The sequence below is a fragment of the Monodelphis domestica genome, chromosome 1 (genome assembly GCF_027887165.1).
Source record: "Monodelphis domestica isolate mMonDom1 chromosome 1, mMonDom1.pri, whole genome shotgun sequence".
Classification (NCBI taxonomy): Eukaryota; Metazoa; Chordata; class Mammalia; order Didelphimorphia; family Didelphidae; genus Monodelphis; species Monodelphis domestica.
This window is the reverse complement of record NC_077227.1, coordinates 509,812,422-509,834,770: the sequence shown is the minus strand read 5'-3', so window position 1 is coordinate 509,834,770 and position 22,349 is coordinate 509,812,422. Positions and strand designations below refer to the sequence as shown.

At 45.8% G+C, this 22,349-nt stretch overlaps 1 protein-coding gene across 23 annotated transcripts in view; it reads left to right on the top strand.

The window, feature by feature from the left end:
- CAMK2B (calcium/calmodulin dependent protein kinase II beta) overlaps window positions 1–22,349 on the top strand; it is a 311,330-nt gene that overhangs the window by 223,342 nt on the left and 65,639 nt on the right. For 18 of the 23 annotated variants that reach the window (XM_001370017.4, XM_007475861.3, XM_007475863.3 and 15 more), the window contains exons 6-10: window positions 10,867–10,939; window positions 17,236–17,338; window positions 17,815–17,898; window positions 20,411–20,505; window positions 20,873–20,995. In XM_001370017.4, coding sequence (XP_001370054.2) covers window positions 10,867–10,939; window positions 17,236–17,338; window positions 17,815–17,898; window positions 20,411–20,505; window positions 20,873–20,995 — 478 coding nt within the window. Of the gene's footprint in view, window positions 1–138; window positions 212–10,866; window positions 10,940–17,235; window positions 17,339–17,814; window positions 17,899–20,410; window positions 20,506–20,872; window positions 20,996–22,349 lie in introns of all 23 variants that reach the window. The other 5 variants (XM_056813035.1, XM_056813034.1, XM_056813039.1 and 2 more) reach the window with 1 other exon arrangement.

Genomic DNA, 22,349 nt, shown 5'->3' with positions numbered 1-22,349 from the left:
TTCCTGCCCCCTGGGGATATTCTCTGTTCCCCTCTCTCCTGCTGCTCCCTTCTCCTCCCCCATCCCCTTCTTTTTCCTGACCCTCCTCCCCTGCCTGCCTGCCTTCCTCCCTCCCTACATCCCTGTTTTGTTTTGCAGTCACTGTATCCATCAGATATTAGAAAGCGTAACATACATTCACCACTATGCCATTGTACACAGGGACCTGAAGGTCAGTATACCCTCCTCCCCTGCTCACCCCCTTGGGCAGGGAGTGCTTTTGCTGTCACAGCCAGAGCTGAGCCTGTCCAGGATGGAAATGCCACATGGGGCTGCTGTCAGAGGGAGTGAGGGCTTGGACCACAGGCTTTGGTGGGGTGTTGTTGGAGCCAGGCATGCATGTGCTAGAAGTCAAGGCTTGGGTCAGGCAAGAGTCCCCTCCCTCCCGTTGGTGCACATGGCTGGCTCCCCTCGCTCCTGGCCCTCCTGAGGGAGGCCAAGGACCATCAGAATCATCTACTCCGGCGCCTTCTTAGCCCGCAAGGCTTTCATTTCTCTCCCTTCTTCAGAAAAGCGATGAAAAGAAAATAGAATAGCACTAGCTGGTCTTTATTCATTCTCTCTCCACTTTTCCTCCTCTCTTTTTTGTCTGTCTCTCTTTCTGGCTCTCTCATTTTTATGTGTCTTTTTGATCTGGAGACAACTCCATCCCACCTGGTTCACATACGACCTTTTAGGCTTAGTCCTCCTGTGACTGGGTAAGTGATTTAACCTGCCTGGGTCTTGGCCCGAGATCAGTGGCCATTTCTCTATGGTGTCCTGGTCTTGCAAATGCTCAGAGAGGACTGCCTAGAAAATTAATTGATTGGATTAGGTTGCCTCCCAGATGCCTTCCAGCTAGAGCTCTGCCCTCCTGCATGTAACTAGGCTCCTCTAAATGTCTGAGCCTTCTTGCCCAGGGAAGCAGGAACTGAGTGTCAAGTGGGATGATGGGTTGCCAGGGAGTCTGAAGCTTGTGAAAGTATCTCCACCCCTAGGGAGCAAAGAGGGGCTGATGAGAACTAGCAGATCCATCTTGAAAGCCAGAGCTCCTCAAGCCTACTTTCTCCTCTCAGTCTTTGGCCCATCCCAGAGCTCCTTCAGGCTCCTTTGGGGCTGGGTTTGCCTGGTCTAAGTCAAGGCTTGACTTTGGAGACAAACTCAGTGAGTGAGAAGAAACAACAACTCCCTTGTCTGATTTCGGGGAAATCCTTCCAAACCACAGAGCCTAGAAATCTTCTAGATGGTGTAGGAGAAAAAATGGCAGATCTGGAATAGGGAGCCTGGGATTGAATACCAACTCTGCAAATGACCGTGAGCGAGACACTAAAGTTCTTTGAGCCTCGGTTTCCTGATCTGTAAAATGAAGTGGTTAGAGTAGATATTCTAAGGTCTCTGAGGACTTTGACTTTATGAGTCTATTAGCCACGTGGTTTTGTGAATGGGTAGTGGGGCTGGTACCATGAGTCTGCTGGGGGGCAGCATAGATCCTACTACTGTAGTGTTTGCTCCAGAACAGGTGAAGCCCAGTGTTGAGTGCTCTGTGAAGCCAAGGCAGCAGTGGCAGGCCTGGGAATGGGCCCCAGATCCTGGGCACTTGGGCTAGCGCTGATTAAAGTCTTTGTTAATCATTTCAGGGGCCTGGAAATGGGGCAGGGTATCTGAGTGAAAATGGTAGAGTGAGGGTGGGATGGAGTTCTACCTGGGAGCTCCATCTTAGAGTCTTAGAGCAGTATGCTAGCCACCGTTATTCTTTTTAGACACAAACAGTGACCCTGAAACGCCTTCACTCGCTGTGTCCTCAGTGATTGCCACATCCCTAAACAAACAGTAGATGATACTCAGGGTTGGTGTGTCCATTGGGTAGCATGCTTATGGCCTTGGGCATCTACATAAAAGCATATAAAATATAGACAACTTTACATTTTGATAAAAATAAGCAAGTAGATATACAGATATTCCTGCTATCTTGGTGGAAAAGGACTTAGAGCTAGGATATTCAACTCAGTTCAACCCAAAAAGCATTAATTAAATACCTACTTGCATGCAAGACACTTGTACTAAAGACCTGAAGACAAAACAAAAAATGGTTTTGTCCTCAAGGAGCTTATATTCTCCTAAGGGGATACGCTCTTTAAATAAATAAGTAGATGTATCATAACAGAGAAGGAGAGAGCATTAATAAGTAGGCTGATGGGGGCAGCTAGGTGACACAGAGAGCCAAGCCTGGAGCTGGGAAGACCTGGCTTAAACTCTGACCTGAGACACTTCCTAGCAGCATGGCCCTGGGCAAGTCATTCAACCCCAGTTGCCTAGCCATTATTGATCCTCTGCTTTAAAATGGATAATTCTAAGGCAGAAAGTAAGGGTTTAAAAAGTGTGGTGCAGGGAGCCCTTTGCTTGAAAGTGTGTGCTGGGTACCAAGATTATGAGCTAGGTTTGAGACATGGTTAGGCAGAATTAAAGCCAAAAGGAGAGAAGAACAGGAAATATTCTATTTGTGGGAGGATGCTGGAGACCATCCAGGGAGGTTTAATTCAGTTTGACACATATTGAGCACCTACTGCATGCGCATACTGTCCTCTCCTAATGAGGAGAGTGGATGCTACTTCCTAATACTTTGAAACTTTGATGGACCCGTAATCTCGCTGACATGAGTGAGCCTCCAACAGTGTAGACAGCGACCCCTCCATGCCTTTACATCTTTTGCCACTCTTGCCAGGGTCCTTCTGTAAAGATGGCGAGGCCTTTCCACTGGATTTTTGATTTTGTATGGTGACCAATGGGAGCCTCTAGGCTCTCCACCTCTCACTCTCACTACGGATTGGTCTCTCTTTTTCTTTTCTACTTAAACATCTCTCTGATGAAATCCTTGCTATCACTTTTAATGCAGAAATTCTCATTTATAATGTGTTGCAACTGTATTGCACCCACTGTGGGCCTCTGTGTTGACCTTTGGGTGACTCTCGATTTCACTTATTCAAAGATTATTTTATTCTGTGACTCATAGCCACATAGTGTTACTGCAAAACTATAATCAGAAAAATCAGCCTTTGTTCCAAGGAGAAGCTTGAGGTCATTAAACAAAAAAAGGAAACCAAAAAAATGCTCAATTTCCCAAAGGCAATCCAACTCCCTCTTCTACTCTTGTTCAGTTTCCCCCCCCCCCCGCCCCCATTCACTGTCCAAGGCCAGTGTCCGTCGGAGTTCTGTCTTCTGATGGAACAACTCTACGAGGTGTCCATATGATCTCATGTCCTTGTGACATCGATTCTGAAACTGGCGAGAAGGCATAATATGGTAGGAAGAGGAGATTTCTGGGATCCAGACACCTGCTGGAAGTCTCATTCTAAAAGTACAGCATCTGGCAAATTTAATGACTCGCGTTACGGACAATTTAATCTCTGGAGAGGAAGCAGAGAAGAGAACTGGGCTTAATCCTGACCAATAAGGAAAAAATGATTGGTAATTAGGAAGTGACAAGAACTTGGGAGTCACTTATCTTGAAATCCTTAGCAGAGGAGCAGCTAGGTAATACAATGAATAGGGAACCAGTCCCAGAGTGGGGAGGATCTGGATTCAAATGTGACTTCAAACACTTCCCAGCTGTGTGACCCTGGGCAAGTCACTTAACCCCCAATGCCTAGCCCTTACTGCTCTTCTGCTTTGGAACCAATACACAGTATTGATTCTAAGACAGAAGGTAAGGGTTAAAAAAAGGTAAATAACCAAACTAATCTCATTTTTGGGGGGAGATATAGTTTCTATATTTGCAGCCCATAGGAGTACATTTTTAGGTACTGATATATTTTCAGAAGTAAAACACATAGCAACACGTTTTGGCAAAGTCTCCCATGATGAGGATAAGATAATGAATTGTGGTCTAAACCTGGGCCTTTAAGAAGATTCAGAGCATTTAAAATAGCCTTCAGAATGCCCAAGAATATCTTGATGTTATGCTAGGTATATACCTATATACATATGTCTCTTGTAGTGTCCCACAAGGCTCTGTCCTTGGCCCCATCCTGTTCAACATTTTAATTAGTAACTTAGAGAAAGACACAGGCTTTTTTAGTCAATCAATTTCAACAGGCACTTATTAAGTGCCCACTATTATTATGGGGCACTTTATTATTACCATGACAGGATCTGGGCCAAGTCCTGTAATTCAGAGATAAAAAACCAGAATGGTCCGTATTCTCAAGGAATTTATATTCTGTGGATTAGCATTCTATAAAATTATGCCATTTACAGATGTCCTAAACCTGAAAAGAAAGGATAATGTGATTGATGACAGAATTAAAACTTAAAAATTTCTCAATAGCCTAGATGGCTGAGATTAAAAACTAAAGACATTTAATTTGGGTAAATGAGAAATCTGACATCTCTATTAAAATAAAAAAGTCACTACTTGGGTGGCCAGGGTTGGGGAAAAGACCGAGAGGAGATTTTAGTTAACCATCAGCTAAATACAGGTGCACAGTCTGGCAGGGCTGCTTTAAAGGGACTGACAATTTAAGGTTGCTCTGTAGGAGTATCAGCAGCTAAGTGGTGTAGTGGTAGAACACTGGGCTTGAAATTAGGAAGACTCCTCTTCCTGAGTTCAAATCTGGCCTCAGACACTTACTAGCTGTGTGACCCTGGGCCAGTCACTTCACCCTGTTTTGTCTTCTGTCAGATGAGCTAGAGAATGAAATGGCAAACTGCTCTGGGATCTTTGCCAAGAAAACCCCGAATGGGGTCACTGAAAAATGACTGACCACCACCAACAAAAGGAGCTTCATGTACAGATGAAGAGAAATAATCATGTACTTGGCAATGCATCACTCATATTGAAAGAATTGTGTTGATTTCTGGAGCATGACAGTGTCAATAGATCATTGATAAACTACTACATAGTCAGAGAGTGGTGAGCAAGAGGAAACTAGAATCCATGTCATCTAAAGAATAGTTGGAGGATTGGCTTGTTCAACTTGCAGAAAAAATAAAAGAAAGATAATGGTAGCTTCCACCAAGTGATTTAAAGGCTGCCACAAAGAAATGGAAGTTGAGGACTCATTTGTACTGCTTTAGAGGGAAGAACTGCCTCTGATGACCTGGAATGGGGAGAGTTGATAACTTTTAGGTGATAAACTTGACATAAAAAAGTGACTAGAGCTATCCCAAAGTGAAATGGGCTAGTGAGCTCCCTGTTGCTGAGAGTATTTAAGCAGAGGCTGGACGATTTCCTCTTACAGAGGTCTTAGCAGGTGTTGTAAACTAGTTGTTGCCTTTGAATCTGTCCGTGGGGCCAGCCACGAGAGAACAGGACAGGCTGAGAGGAGGACTAGGTCGCCATTGCCTTGGAGTACAGGACATAGAAGGAGGCAGAGCCACTATGGCAGCTAGCATGGGCAGCTGAGATTAGCCAGTTCTTGGGGACTTATTTGGGGTGACAGCATGAAAGAACTCCAGACTTGGGCTTCTGAAGATCCCTCACATCTTTCCCTATTTTTTTCTTTGGACCTCTGTCAAGATTTAACCTCAGATAGCCAATAGCAGATAGTATAGAAGGAGTATTGGCTTTGAACTGGGGTTTGAATTCTGGCTCTGGTTCGTTCAGCCTGTGTGACCTTAGGTAGCTTATCTTTCCTCCCTGGGTCTCTGTTCTCGTCTATAAAAAGAAGTGGGTTGGACTCAGTCTTTAAAGTTCATTCCAGCCCTCTATCTTTGCTTGCATGAGGATTGCTATGCCTTAGAGGGATCTCGCACCCTACAGAGATTTGGCCCAGAACCAGATAGTCCATCTGTTCTAGGTATCTGAAAATCAGCTTTGACCACTCTCTGAGGGAAGGGGAAAGGAAAGGAATAAGCATTTAAATAGTGCCTACTGTGTGCCGGGCACTCTTAAGTAAAGAGAAGAAAGATTTCATTGAGGAAATGGCCTCTGGGGCTCTGGTTCCTTGGGCAGATTGAATCCAGTAGCCAATAGAGCAGAGTTTGGTAAAGTAGCCTTCAAGAGTCTGTGGGAGTTCAGTAAAGGCTTGCCTCCCTCAGGGGACCAAGGCATATTTTTGTGCCCAGACCAAGGCAGAATGAACTATGACAACCCACTTCTATTGATAATCATAGCAAGCCAGGATTGGGGTTGGGTTTGGGGACAGGTCAGAGAGAGAGCTTGATCCTCTCTCTCTAGCTGGCACTTTCAGATTTTCAGGAAGAGGGAGAAAGGTGGAGGCTCGTCTCTGAAGAGGAGGAGTCAGTCTGAGAAAGAGGAGGCTCCATCTTCTGTGGGAAGTTGGGACCACTTTAGCCAGCCTCCTGTATGGAGGCACAAAAGCAAGAGGAGATAATAGTGGACCTTTACATTGGGAATGAATCTTTTTCTTCCTTAAGGCCCTTATTCTTCTAATCTGGAAAGTGGGCTTGATGCCCTCTGGGACACATACTGTAAAGAAAAATAAGGAAATAAGGCCCCACCCCCTATGTAGTAGGCTGAACCTCTCAGGAAAGAAGGCTCTGTCCACTTAGGGCTCGTATAGTATTTTGTGGCAAAATTCTAGTTAGTTCACTTGGGCATCAAAGGTCTGGTTGCTAGGAGAGCTGGGAGTCCAGTTCTGTAAACAGCTTTTTAAATAAATAACTCGGTTTGATTCAGTGACAATTTATTAAGCACCTACTGTATGTCACTATGAGCCCAATTGGAGGCAGCCCGGACACAGGAAGCCATTGAGGATTGTTGAGAAGGGCTACAACATCATTCAACCTAGGCCCAAGAATATTATTTTGGCCAACTGAGGGATGATGAATTGCAAAGGGAAGAGACTATAGGCAAAGAGATCAATTAGGAAATTCTTGGGAATTCCAGCATAATTGGGTCTGAAGCAGGGTATTGGTCCTGTGAATGGAGAAAAAGGAAGGTATTGGAGGCCAGGCCCAAGTCAGGTTCAGGTTGAGATTGGAAAGAAATGAGGCAATTGGAAAGAAAAGCCGTCTAATAGTTGACAGAAGGAGGTTTGGTTGGGCTCTGGCCCCTAACTCCTCTCTTTTTGCATTAGGAATAAAGAGATTATAGGCAGGATCAGTGGAGTGTGATTTCAAGGCTCTTTCTCTAGCCTTCAGAATTGGTAGCCAAAGTCCCCTTCCACTACTAGTGACTACTTCAGTAAAGGGATCATTACTGATAAAAGGAACCCTTGGGTCTGACCCGACTCTAGCTTATCTTCCTTCTTCCCTGCTGGACTTGCTGATGGCCAAATGTACCCATTTTCCAGATGGCAGAGCTGCCCTTTCCAGCAGTGATAGGACTATTTTTTAAAAGATCCTCACTAGGATGATTCCAGTCAATTTGATTCTTCTCCACAACATAGCAAAAGAGGGGATTGAGTAGCAACCAGAGTTGCATGACTGGAAGGCATCATCAGCACAAAGCAGCAGCAGCAGTGCAGGAGATCAGAGCCAGTTTCCCTGAGTCACAGCTTTTTAAGAGTTCCATTTCAAAGAAGATGGAAATCACAGATTGGAAAAAGCCCACCCAGAGTCACAAAACCAATTGGAAATAGGGGACTGATGGGTCTTCTCAGAAAACTTCTACTGGGGACATCCAGGTGGCTCAGTGGATAGAAAGCCAGGCCTAGAAGCAAGAGATCCTGGGTTCAAATCTTGCCAAAGACACTTCCCAGCTGTGTGACCCTGGGCAAGTCACTTGACCCCCATTGCCTAGCCCTTACCACTCTTCTGCCTTGGAACCAATACACAGTATCAATTCTAAAATGAAAGGTAAGAGTTATTAGAAAGTGCCCTATTTATCTATTTATATGATAACCATAGTGTCCTCTTCTGTAAAATGAGGGAGTTGGCCAGATAACTACCCATTGACCCCATTGCCATTGGGCAGGGTTTGGTAGGATACTAGCACTTCTTCTGTCAAAAAACCTACTGGATATTGCCTAAAGGGCCTAAAAGGAAAGTTCTTCTTTTTTTGTTGTTGTTGTTTTTTGAAATCTGGGACTGTCCTTTAGAATTTTATGGTAGATAAAAGACAGAGTTTGTACCTGGTTTGCCTTTAACTCTGCTTCTCAGCCGTGTTCACACCTAAAGCCAGGATAGACCAGGAGAGCCAGAGTCATTGGAGAGGGGGACCCCATGGCACCCCTTCCCCCTCTGTCTGTCTTCTGGGCTGTTTGGCATCCCTGAATGGGAATGACTGGGAGGAGACACCAGTCCCCGGCACCACCAGGGGTCACAGGCCAGCTGCAAAGCATCTTACTTGTGAGCAGATATGGCTCAAGACCAGGGTGGGACAAACCATGACATCTCTACCTCACAGGGCCGCTCTTTCCCACCCTGCCACATGCACCCCCTTTTCTCTCTCTTCTCTGTCTGTCCCCCACTCTTAACTCCTTTCTTCTTCTTCTTTCACCCTTCTTGTCATCCTTGGACCCAGCCTATGTCAAGACTGCCAGGAGATTACCCCCCCCCCCCCCCCCACGCTACTTAATCTGCTGTGAACATCAGGTTAAACGAGTAGAATTTAGAATGGAAGGTTGGTGTCATGGGCTGGCCAGCAGCCTCTCCTCCAGTGGAAATTTGGGGCCTTTGAGCTTCACCCTGTGAACCCCCATTCCTGCATCCTTGTTCCTTTCAGCCCCAAGTTCATCCCTAGGGAAGGACAGCCTGAACTAAGTAAGAAATTAGAGGAAGAAAACTTGTTTCTTCGCTTTGAAAGTGCTTCACCATGTGAATAATTCCACCACTCTTTAATGTCCATGGGCATCCCTGTTCTTTCCTTCTGAATTCAGTGAGCAGTTGAGGGTATCGGCTTCAGAGAGTGGAGCTGAGATGAAAGAGGAGAGGGCTGAGTGCGAATGGGGGCAGGATGTGGCTAACCCAGGAATCCCTGGCAGAACTGCTCCATCTCAGGGCTTTCTGGGAAGACAGGCTTTTGTCCTTCCTTCAGATCAGGGCAAGGAGGTGGAGCTCTAGGGAAGGCTCCCGAACTTGCTTTTTGCCCAACTGTCTGCCATAGATATGAGGCCTAGAGGAGGGCCAAGTGGCTGACTTGAGCCTGGCTGGCTCCCTCCCTTCTTCTCTTCATGGCCTCAATGATTCAGATGCTGCTGCCTTTCTGCTTGGGTCTTCCTGACTGCCTAGATGTTGGGACCTTGGTGCAGGCAGAGACCACTGGGAGATGGGAAAATCTCAATTAACCTGCTGTGCTCCTCCAGCTGGCTCTTCCACCCTCCAAGCCATAGGTGCTTCCTGGGCACTAAAGATCCCTGCTCTCCTTCCCTTCTTTTTTTCTTCCCCTTCCCTCCTCTCCTTCTACCTTCTCTTCCTTCTACCCTTTCTCCAGGTTTCTGTTGACAATGTGAACATTTCTTTCTTTATAAACACAGCTCATGGACCTCTCTCTCTCTCTCTCTCTCTCTCTCTCTCTCTCTCTCTCTCTTTTTCTCATACACACACACTCGACAGAGTTTGGTGCTCTGTATCCTCTTTCTCTCTTTTTCTCTTAACTTCTTTCTCTCTCCATTTCTCTCTCTCTCACCTTTTCTCCATCTTTGTCTCTCTCTCCTCCTCCCTCTCTCTTGCCTGTCTTTCTCTTCTTCTCTCTCTCTCTCCTCTCTCTGTTTCTGTCTCTCTGTCTCTGTCTCTCTGTCTCTGTCACTGTCTCTCTCTGTCACTGTCTCTCTCTGTCTCTGTCTCTGTCTCTCTCTCTCTCTGTCTCTCTGTCTCTCTCTCTCTCTCTCTCTCTCTCTCTCTCTCTCATCTCTCATACACACACACTCGACAGAGTTTGGTGCTCTGTATCCTCTTTCTCTCTTTTTCTCTTAACTTCTTTCTCTCTCCATTTCTCTCTCTCTCACCTTTTCTCCATCTTTGTCTCTCTCTCCTCCTCCTCCTCCCTCTCTCTTGCCTGTCTTTCTCTTCTTCTCTCTCTCTCTCTCTCCTCTCTCTGTTTCTGTCTCTCTGTCTCTGTCTCTCTGTCTCTGTCACTGTCTCTCTCTGTCACTGTCTCTCTCTGTCTCTGTCTCTGTCTCTGTCTCTCTCTCTCTCTCTCTCTCTCTCTTTCTCATACACACACACTTGACAGAGTTTGGTGCTCTGTATCCTCTTTCTCTCTTTTTCTCTTAACTTCTTTCCATTTCTCTCTCTCTCACCTTTTCTCCATCTTTGTTTCTCTCTCCTCCTCCTCCTCTCTCTCTCTTGCCTGTCTTTCTCTTCTTCTCTCTCTCCTCTCTCTGTTTCTGTCTCTCTGTCTCTGTCTCTTTCTCTCTCTCTCTCTCTCACACACACACACACACACACAGAGTAGGCTTTGGAGGAGAAGGGCTAGTTAAGAGGAGATGAGAGTCTTTCCATCAGTGCCAGACATTCTCTCTCCATCCTCCAGCACATTGTGCCTCACTTACCCAAGGAGCCTGCCTTCCTTCCCTAAAGTACTGAAGAAGAGATCTCTCACGTGGGGGAATTCTTAGCATAGAAGCTGAGGTCAAGGGAATCCTTTGTTCTCCATCCTCTTCCTTTTCCCTTTCCCTTTCCTCTTCTTCCTCCTTGTCCTCCTCCCTTTCCTCTTCCTTCTTCTTTTCTTCCTCTACCTCTTCTTCCCCATTTCTCTTCCTCTTCCATCTCTTCCTCTCATTTCTCATCTTCCTCTTCTTCCTCCTCCTCTTCCCTTTCTTCCTTCATCTTTTCTTCCTCCTGTTTCTCTTCCTCCTGTTTCTCCTCCTCCTCCTCCTCTCCAGTGTCCTCCTCTTCCTTCACCTCCTTTTCCCTTCTTCCCATTCCCTCGTCATCCCCTCCCACCAGCCTTGTGGTTGTTACCACTCACCGTGAACTAACACGCCCCCTGGTGTTTGCATGCAGTCATTGCATCCAGCAGATCCTGGAGGCTGTTCTCCATTGCCACCAAATGGGGGTCGTCCACAGAGACCTCAAGGTGAGTTTTCTGCCCCAAAATGCTCTGTCCGTCTGTCGTCTTTCCGTACGTCTTCGTATCTTGCATGCTTTCTAGAAAGAAATATTTTCTAAAATACTGGGTCAGATGTAAGTGGTTCCAAGTGATTTTTGACAGCCATTAATCTCCCCCCTTGACCCACCATATTGCTATATTTGTATGTATGGAGAGTGATATGGTGCTAACAGGACATAATCGATGCCCTCCGCAGGGCCCTTAGAGTGCTTATTGCTACCAAGCCGGACTTGCAGGCAGGGTAGCTTAGTGGTAAGAGCTCTGAATTTTTGAGTCAAGGGACTTGGGTTGGAATCCCAGTTCTACTACATACTCTGTGGATTTTAAAGAAATCACTTTGCTGTTCTGGGCTCTCTCATCTGTAAAATGCAAAGGTTAGACTGGTGAGCCTCTAAGGTCTCTTTTAGCTCTAAACCCTTGACTATTTTCACTGAGACACACTTCTGGTTAGTCCGCCAGGTGGCTCGTTGGGTATGTGATGAAGAGGTAGAGATGGGGCCACTGCATTTGGACAGGCTTTATTACTCTTCCACAAACAACATAGCCTTTTTCCCATTGTCCTTTCAAGGCTGCCATCCTGGTATCTGGGAGCTAGAGGATGGGCTGAGCAGGTTTTAACTCGGGTTTATTGACAAATGGTGCCAGGATGGAGAACAGCTATTTGAAGTGACCCAGAAAGTGTGGCTAAGAAGCCATGCATGAGGAGCAAGGTTTCTCCCCCTTCTGCCATTTTTCACCCTTCACTTCAAAAAGAAGCCCTTTATGGCCCTTGCCAGGCCTTTCTCTTTAGTTGATTCTCAGCCTCTTCTCTTCCTGTGGGAAAACTGGGCTGTGATCAAGGAACCCTTTGGCTGAAAGTTGGTGCCCTGAGCCACAAGCAGGTCGTACCCTTTGCTCACTGACCTTAACCTCACTTAGTTGTGGGCAGCTGTATTTGCTTCCCAGATGGTGGCAAGATAAGTCCATCTTGTGGTCTGGCACTTCTGGGATCAGTAGGGCACCTGCATTTCTGCCCTTTTGTGGAATGGGGAAGCCATGCCCCTTTCTACAGTATCATGAGTGTTTGAGTTAGCAGCTGTCACGTAGAAAATTGGGCAGGACCCTTGTGTAAAGGAGTGGGAGAGACTTTCAATCCCAGTTAGGGCAGGAATGTTGAAACCATCCCATTAAGCTCTAATTTCATATTGGAAACCCACATCATTGCAATCAGAACTTCCTGCCCCAGAGATCAGTTCTGATGCCCCTTTCCGAAGGCTAAATGGCTATTCTCCGGTCTGCATGCCTTGTCTGGTTTGCTCTGTGTCCTAGTCCTTTGCTTTCTGTAACCTTGTAGGTGCCCCATATTTCCTGGTTTTCTCATGCCTCTTCCATGCAGCCCAATTTCCTGCCACAATGAGAAAAGGGGGAGTCCCTAGCTGCTCTCCAGACTATGAAGGGATAACTACCCCTGCCCCTACAACTCTCTTGGAGGCAACTAGCCAATTGGGTGGGAGTGTGTGTGTGCGTGTGCGTGTGTGTGTGTGTGTGTGTGTGTGTGTTTTTGTGTGTGTGTGTGTGTGTTGAGGGTATTGCTAGGGTTGGCTGGGAATATCTGGATGTCATGGTTGGAGATTCTCAGGTATTGGGACAATAGACAAGCTAGATTTTTCTCTTGTTCTTAACCTCATTGTTGCTATTCATTATTTCTTTAACTCTGGAACCAAGATGCTTCCAGTCTGTGCTTCCTTTCCCTCTCCAGGTATTTCCTGCAAACAGGGAGAGAATCCTTGCTGAAAAAAGAGGAAAAACAAACAAAAATTTCCAAGTTACAAAAAAATCTTGTGTCTTTTGAGTGTAATCAGTAGAATTCCAGGATAGCTTCAACCTCTTCCAATAGGAATATGGCCACAGACAAGTATTCTACCATAGGACACAACTCTTCCATGTTGCTATTGGGGTTAGAGTATCTAAAATGTTCCAGGGTGAAACTCCTTCTTTTTAATTACAATGGGCCTACCCAGTGTCCTGGAGAGAAAAAGGGATTTGATGTTGTAGGATGGACCAAGAGGTTAAGATGAGAATCAATGACAGTGAGCCTTAGAGAAAACCCCACCAAGCCTATAACCGCTCATTCCAATGAAAGGGTGACCAAGGGAAAACTGATGGTAAGGTGGACTTCTTATTTCCTCCTTAAAGGGTCTAGTCCAGTGCTATTAGGTCTCTGTTTGACTCAGGGCTTTGGGAGCCAGGGCTAGAAATGGACAAAATAGCTGCCCAAATAATTATAATTAATAATGCCCATTCCACTAGTAATGTACTAGGGAGCATAATTGAAGGAGATTTTTCAATATGACTTTTATGATTCTTAATGCTAGAAAATTCCACCATCCATGGTGTAGAGATAGTTATTTCGTGATCAAGTGATTTCTAAGATTCCTTCTTGCTCTGAAATCCCATGATTCATGTCTTTTTTAAAAAAAATTACAATAGATTTAAACCTCCAGTGAATGCTAACACACAAGACATGATTTTCAGACATGGGTGAAGGGTGGAGAATAAAATATAATTTTTGACCCTTGCCTTTGACTCTGAGATATCCCTTCTCTACTCTTCTTGGGAGGGTAAATAGTTTCCTGTCTGAGAAGCTGAGCCCTATCATGGATGATGAAGAAAAGATCATCTCAGCCAAAGAGGAGTTTTCCCAAAGGGAAACCTTGTCCCAGCGCACTGTGGCCCATTTTTTTTTGCCTACTTGGTAGGAAGTAGAAAGCAACCCAGTATCACTTTTGCCATTCCTTAATTCTCACTCCCTATCTGTTGCTTCTCCTTCTAGCTCCATTTAGGGAGAAACTCTTTCATAAAGTGAATCCTTTCTGCCCACCACTGGAAAATGTCTTTGCTATTCTGTCCTGGTGAGGGGCTTGTTTATGTAAAAGCTTTAACTGAAGCCATACATTGACATGACCAGTTTTGGATGAGCTCTGAGGAATATGCACATAAGACTCCTGTCCTTCCCCACACCTTTTGATCTCCCCAGTCTTACTGTGCAGAATAAAAGCCCCTTACCCAGAGCCCTTGCATTTGTTAGAATGAGCCTAGAGGGTTAGGGTAGGAGGCAGTACTTGCTTGGCCCCTGCTGATAAAGAAAAGATGAAAAACAAAGAACATTGATTCTAACAACTCTGGTGGCCCAGGAACCATGTGCAAACTCAGGAGCCAGAGCCCTTGACAGAGTATAGAGTCAGGAAGGAAGGGCTGGGAAGCCCACCTACCTGGTTCATACTCCATAGGCAGCAACAGTATTATGTGGTCCTGGGCCACTAGCCAGGGCGGTGATGTTCTTACAGAATCTGCTGGAAATTTCAACCCCAAAACCAAGACTTTTGGCCCATGGGAATGCCCTTGATATTCTGGACAGGCACAGCTCATAAATCCTTTGAAGAGCCATTGACCATTTCCAGAACAGTATGAATCTCAGAGTCTTGGTCACCATCTCCTGGGCATCAAGTCTGTCTCCTTGGGCAGATTCCATTGGACATTGCTAGGCATTGTAGCTTTGCTATTTCCTGCCCCCATCCTAGTGCCAATTAAGTGGGGATAGCTAAAGCTTCAGGTGGGCATTGCCAGATGAAGAGAAGCTACTTCATCAAACTCGAGTTTTAGGCTTTGGACTTGGTATTTAGCTCCACTCTATGCCATCTTCTTGGAAGGTGGGTAGTGACTATGCCCATTATTGCTCTGACAGTGTGGGAAAGAATTCCCCAGAACACTGCATTTAGAGTAAAAGGATCTTTCTCCTCTGTAAAGTGAGGGGGTTGAACCAGATGACTTTGAAGGATCCTTCTATTTCTAAATCTGTAATCAATAAAATGCTTCCAGAGGACACCCTTAGCCTAGATTACATGGCTTTGAGAATTTACTAAGGGTTATGTTAATGCTGTGATCAGCCCAACTTATTCTTGCTAAAGTTTTGACTTAAGGCCTTCAGAGTTTGAAGTTGGACAACATGTGTGTGTTGAGGCACTGAGGTAGTGGTGGTGATGTTAGGATCCTTTTAGCATCTCATTTCCCTTGTTGGAGATAACCCATTCTGAGTAACTTTACTTTTAATCTGTGCTATTTTTAAAATTTAGATGGGGGAAATAAGATAAAGACTCATAACCAAGCACCCAGCCAGACTGTGGGGCCAATGTGGATCCTTCTAGAAAGAATTTTGGGGAACTAGTGTGGTCATGATGATTTTGACACAGTAACTTCCCCTGATGGTTTTCAGATCTGGAATCAAGGTTGGGGCTGGGACCATATCTTCCCTGAATTGAAGCAAAAATGTTGTTTTCTGAGGCCAGGAGTTCTTACTCATTTATTCTTACTAGAGTAAACTCAGCCAGTTTCCCAGTGGTTTTGTTAGGATTCAGGAGAGAACTATTATTCTCAGGCAGAAAATCCCTGTTGGAATTGTTTGGTCGAGTCTTCCTTCTTCTGTAAAGGATCTTTCCAGTAACACAGCTTCTCCGTAGACTGGGAATCTGTGTAAGGTGACCTGAGCTGGGAATGATGGCCTTTGGTGTCTGAAGTTTTCTATATCATGCTACAATGGCCATGGGAGTAGGCCAAAGTCATTTTCTCTTTCCTGACTCGAAGGCAGTATCATAAATCACAAGATAACCTGGATATTTTTGTCGTCCTGCTGCCCTCTATGGAGCTAATGCTTGAGCACAGTGAAGTTTCCATTCACTCAGAGAACAGAACTTCTTTCTGGAGCAAGATGTCTTTATCTCTTATAGCAGGGAAAGCATTAGAGACAGCAGCTACGTAGGGCCTGTTTTAGGAAGCAAAGCGATTCAGTGGAATAAGCACAGCTTTGGAATCAGGGGGTGTGAATTCAAATCCTGCCTCTGATGCTTATTGTCTGCAGAACTTTGAACAAGTCACTTAATCCTCGTGGGGCTAAATTCCTCATATGTCAAATGAGGAGGTTGGATGAAATGGCCTTAGGTGGTTTTTCCAGTTCTAGATCTGTGACCCTGTGAATGAGCTCTGGGTTTTGGTTTTTGCTTCACCCTAGGGTGAAATGCAGAAATGGGAGCCGATGGCTTTCTAGAGCTGGTAAAAGACACTTTAGGTGACAGTGTCTGTTTTGGACTGTGATAACCTACTGTCCTTCAAAGTAGCAACTGGACCACCTTCAATTCTGTCCATCTACAGTTTCCAGGGGAGGCCATTGAAGAGCCTGTGAAGCAGCTGTTCTGGTCTCTCATTGGGAGAGACTGAGTTTCCCAGGCTGGTTGAACCAAGCATTACCATCTACAGCATGGGCAAACAACTCAGAAATGTCTAGGGAATGTGGGCCCTAAGGGCAATAGTGATTGCTAGTCAGGAATACTCTCTTTGATCCCAGGAGAAGACTTGAATGCATTTCCAAGTACTCCATTTTAGGGTTAAGGGAGACTGCTCAGAGGAAGAGGTTTTAGGTTATTTGAATGGTGGCTTTTAGTACCCAGGACAGCTCCAGTACCTATACTCTGAAGCCCTAGGTTTGGGATAGACACCCAAAACATCACATCACAAGTACCTAATGGGAGTCAAGACAGAGTGAAGTGGGTAGTAGTGGGAGGAGGTTGCAGGAGACCCCCTTCTGTGATAGAGCCATCAGGAAAAGATGATTGAAGGAACTGGAGTTCCTAAGAATCCCTAGAATTGGGAAATCATAGGTCCTGAAGCACCAACACCTTGTCGCAGATGGGATGATGATAACAACATACCTGATGAGGCTGGATCAGAGCAGCTATGTGGCATGGAGTCAGGAAGGCTTGGGTTCAAATCTTGTCTCTGATATGTGCTAGCTGTGTAACCCTGGGCAAGTCACTGTGTCTCTATGCTTCCATTTCCTCATCTGTAAAATCAGAGGTTTGAAACTGATGATCTTATCTGTCTCCAAATTGATGATCTTACACTATGTGATCCAGAGGACATTTAGAAAGTGAAGCTCCCTTAAGCCACCAAGGCTGTCAGTTGCCTTCTTCTCTCTGCCCTGCTGAGCCCAGTTCCTGACAAATTGGATTTGTGGCTCTGGGAGTCAGTTGAATGAGTTCTCCTCCCAGGGTCGGGCAGCCTCTCCTTGGCAGAATTCAGTCCAAAGTCTCTAACCCTTTTCTGCAAACTGTTTGTTGTTGTTTCTGTTTTGTTTCCCATTCCCCACCCCTGTCTCCCTCTTAACCCTCCCCCTGTGTTTTCACAATATTCGGTGCCTCTTGTACACTTTGCTGACTGGCTTGGCCCAACAGCCAGAGAACCTCCTCTTGGCCAGTAAGTGCAAAGGAGCCGCAGTGAAACTTGCAGATTTTGGCCTGGCCATCGAGGTGCAGGGGGACCAGCAGGCATGGTTTGGTGAGTAATGGGGGGGAGGGGAGGGGAGGGAGGGAGGAAGGAAGGGAGAGAGAGAGAGAGAGAGAGAGAGAGAGAGAGAGAGAGAGAGAGAGAGAGAGAGAGAGAGAGAGAGAGAGAGAGAGAGAGAAGGAAAGGAGAGGGAGAGAGAAAAGGAAAGGAGGGGGGAGAGAGAGAAGGAGGGGAGAGAAAAGGAAAGGAGAAGGGGATAGGAGGGGGAGAGAGAGAAGGAAAGGAGAGAGGGAAGGAGGGGGAGAGAGAGAAGGAAAGGAGGGAAGGAGGGGGAGAGAAAGAGAAGGAAGGGGAGAGAGAAACAGAGACAGAGAGTCAGAGAGAGAAAATGAACATGCTTGTGTGTACAGATATGGTCATGGGAGAGGGCAGAGGGAAGTGGCAGTGAACAAGCTGAATCTGACATTCCTTCCCAGAGAAGATCCCTAATACCCCATCTCATGTCTCTACTCTTTCTTCCTGGCCAGGTTTTGCAGGCACTCCTGGCTACCTGTCCCCAGAGGTTCTACGCAAAGAGGCTTACGGCAAGCCTGTGGATATCTGGGCTTGTGGTGAGTCTAGCAGCAAGGCTACATGGGAGCTGGAGAACAGCCCAACTTGGGGAGGGTAATGGAGTGAATTAGGATAGATGCCGTTAGGAAGAAGCACATGCCAAATGCTCATTCACTTGACTAGCCATTGCTAGAAGCCCTGATTCGTTGGGTTAGTTGTAAACTAGATACTGTCATTATGTAGCTGTCTGTATTTGTTGTTGAGTTATTGGGGTTTTCTTGGCAAAGGTCTTGGAGTGATTTGCCATTTCCTTCTCATTTTACAGATAAGGAAACTGAGCAAACAGGGTTAACTGATTTGCTCAAGGTTACATAGCTAGTACATGTTTGAGGCCAGCCCTTTATCCTTTGTACCACCTAGTTGTCTGAAATGTCTTACAACCTTGGACAAATCACTTTATTTCTCTGGGCCTCAGTTTTCTTATCTATAAAATAAATAAACTGGACTAAGAGAACTATAAGATCTCTTCCAACTCTAAATGATCCTCTGAACCTGTGATCTTCATGAGAGATGCTCATTCATTCTCTTAAAAATGTATTCGGCACCCAGTGCAGAGATATATCACATAGATTGTATATATAATAATAAGAAACAGCTTGGCCTAATGGAGAGGGCCAGTTTTATTAGGCAGATCTGAATTTAAGTTCTGACACACACTAGCTGTGTGACTGTCCAAATTACTGAACGCTTCAGTGTGGGGCAGGTAGGTGGCTCAGTGGACAGAGCCTGGACCTGGAGTCAGGAAGACTCATCTCCCTGTGTTCAGATTTGGTCTCAGCACTTATTAGTCACTTAACCTTGGGCTGATCACTTAATCCTGTTTGCCAAAGTTTCCTCTTCTATAAAATGAGCTGGAGAAAGAAATGGGGTCACGAAGAATCAGACATGACTGAAATGACTGAACAACAGCAGCAATAATTGGTGTATCCAGGCAGCTCTCCCAAACGAGAAGTTATACATTAGTGTCCAAACTGAAACCAAAGAGGGAATTTTCACACTCGGCGTACTGAAGTCACCGTCTGAGAGTCCTCTCCTTTAAAAAATATAATAGTCACAAAATGTCAGAAAATTGTCAAAAATGTTTCTACTTAAAATTGGGGGGGGGGGGTTAAAGTTAAAATATATATAATAGCACAAGTTTATAAAAATGCAGATGAGGGACAGATGACTATTGACCGAAAGAGGCTTTGTGGAGAAAGCAGCCTTTGAGCCCAGCCAGCCATACAGAATAATATGAATGAAGGCTTGGGAGGAAGAAAACTCAGGACAGGCTGCAGCTTAGAGAAAACCATGGAGCTAATGCTTTGAGGCTAAAAGGGAGAGGCCAGATTGGGGCAAGCCTGAAAGGCATTTCTGTGGAGTTTGGATTTTCTCCATCAGGCAATAGAATGTCATTGAAGGCTTTTGTGCAATGGAAAACGATCATACCTGGAAAGAAGTAATTAGGGGGCAGTTAGGTGTCTCAGTGAGTCAAGAACCAGACCTAGAAAGGCAAGGTCCTGGGTTCAAATGAGGCCTCATACTTCTTAGCGGTGTGACCCTGGGCAAGTCACTTAACCCTTACCACTCTTCTGTCTTGAAACCAATAAACCGTATTTATTACAAAACAGAAAGGAAGGGTTTAAGAAAAAGAGAAAATTGTGTGTGTGTGTGTGTGTGTGTTTATGACTATAAACTTCTATGGTTTCAACCTTTGCCAGCAGATATAGTATTTAAGAGGCAGCTAGTTTGTGGATAGAAGGCTGGTCCTGAAGTTCCAATTTGGCCTTAGACACTCACTAGTTGTGTGACCTTGGATAAGTCACTACCCATTTGCCTCAGTTTCCTCATGTATAAAATGAGCTGGAGAAGGCAATGGCAAACCAGTCCGGTATCTTTGACAAGAAATCCCCAAATGGGGTCAGGAAGTCAGACATGACTGAAAAACCACAAATAAACAATGGTATTCCAAGAGCTGTACTAGGCTCACAGGATATGAAGTCATAAATTAAGGAGCCACAATGAAACTGTCAGATGTTGGCCTGGCCATTGAGGCGCAGGGGACCAGCAGGCAGTTTACATGACCCCTGCCCTGAGGAATCTTATATTGTACAGGTGGGAGTGAAAGGCTGAGCTTGATGATCTCTGAGGTTCCATCCACTTCCAAATCCTGCACTCATTTGAACCTCACTGTGCCTCAGTTTCCTCATCTGTAAATTTAAGAGGATTGACCAGAAGGCCTCAGAGGACCTTTCTAGTAGGCCTGTGATTGTATAGGAGGGAAAGTCAGAAGCTCTGTGAGCCAGCTTAGCTCACACCCTTCTCACATGAACCTGTTAAATCCCTCATTGAGGAGACAACAAAAGGGGGTCTAAAACAGGGGTCCGAGGTGTATGTGGATGGGTGAGGGAGCTCTTGGTGCCCAAGGCATGAGATCTGCCTCCCTGAGCCTGCATGGCTGACTTGAACAGCTATGGAAGCCAGGACAAGATCGAGTCTTCTTTCCCTCCCCATCTCCCTGTTCCTCCTCAGGTGTGATCCTCTACATTCTGCTGGTGGGCTACCCCCCATTCTGGGACGAAGACCAACACAAACTTTATCAGCAGATCAAGGCTGGAGCTTATGATGTAAGTTCTTCTGTTGGGGACTCTTTGGCCTTTTCTTCACAGAGCACAGCTAAAACTCTTCCCTGCCCTACTCCTAGGACTTTCCCCCTTTGCCTGGTGGGAGGGGGGTCTTTTCATCGGTCAGCCCCTCGACAGTGGGACCCATCCGAAAGGGGCATTTTTCTTGTTCCTGCCTCATCCCCGAGTATACAGCATTTGTGAGGGGTCAAGGCAAAGGGATCTGGGGAGAAAGGTGGATGAGCAGAGGGGGGAGGTAGGATTGGTAAGGAGGCTTATTTTGAGTGCTGATGATTTAGTCTCTTGAGAAAATTTCAGGAATCACTCTGGATTTTTTCATATGCTTTTTTCCCTCTTCCTCCTCCCCTAGTTCCCATCCCCTGAGTGGGATACTGTCACTCCTGAAGCCAAAAACCTTATCAACCAGATGTTAACCATCAACCCTGCCAAAAGGATCACAGCTCATGAGGCCCTGAAACACCCATGGGTCTGCGTAAGTATCTCCCTTAGGGCCCCAGGATTTGGCACATGGGTGCTGAGATGGTCAGGCTTTCTTTATGCACCCAGGAAATGATAGGGATGAGGGTGAGCACTCTTATGGGATCTCCTCTTGCGTTCTAGGGATACTAGGTTCATCCACTTTTGATAACTATAATCTCTGGAGCTCTTACAATCAGGACAGATCAGGAATCTTACTCTTTCCAGGTTGGTAAACCTATAATCGGTCAAGGCAGCTAAGTGGCTCAGTGGATAGAGTGCTGGGCCTGGAGTTAGGAAGATATGAGTTCAAATCTAGCCTCAGATACTTCCTAGTGTTGCGGGAGAAACACCCAAGTTTGTAGCAGAGTCTTATCCCAAGAATGTGAGACTCAAACTGTTCGATCCAGAAGTAAGAAAAGAAATTTTATTTGAAGAAGAGGTTTATGGTGGCATAATAGCCAAATAGCTGGTGGAATAGTCTGTGGGCTAATCAGGTAGCCCTAGGGCTGATGGGTTAGCCCAAGTCTAGTAGAATAGCCTCTCTGGAGCTGATAGAATGGCAGCTCTCCAGGTGTAGAGTATAGCAGCTCCAAGTGGAGCATAGTAGCTCTGGAGCTGACGGAATAGCCGCTCCATAACCCTGAGCTGATGGAGTAGCCCTTGGGGTGGATGGAATAGCCTAGCAGGTCATAGAGTAGCAGCCCCGGGTGTGGATCAGGGTTTGCATATTTATTATTTATTAGGATCTGGGGGTTAGGCATCTCCTATTCCAGAGAAATCTTCACCTTGCCCCCAAACCCTGGAAAATGGGCATGGCCAAATTCAGGTGGAGGTGTGGTTTGGGGGACACATCACCAGAAATGGAATAAGGAGCACGAGCAGGTTTGAGGGATCCCTCTGGAATGCCAGAGTCCTTAGTAACATGCCCCATGTTTCCCCCATCGTCCACCTGCCACCATTTGTCAGTGTAGGAGAATTCTCACTACCCTTCTGGAATGGGAACGTGGGGAGGTGAAGGAGGTGGGATACACCATGATCCTAACGGTTCAGAACTAGGAACAGTATGAATAATTAATAAAACAGATTTAGGCACAAAGCTGATGCCCAGTCAAGAATATGACAGATCCAGTACAGGAGAAACCTCCAGTCTCTATTACTAGCTGTGTGACCCTGGGCAAGTCACTTAACCCCCATTGCCCAGCCTAACTTACCACTCTTCTGCCTTGGAACTGATATGCAATATTGATTCTAAAACGGAAGGTCGGAATTTCCAAAAACAGATATAGAAGTACACCAGAGGGAAGGATAGTTTAAGATGGTGCTGGTTGCTCAGGAGATGGGTTGGTTTAAGCCACCAAAGCTTCCCA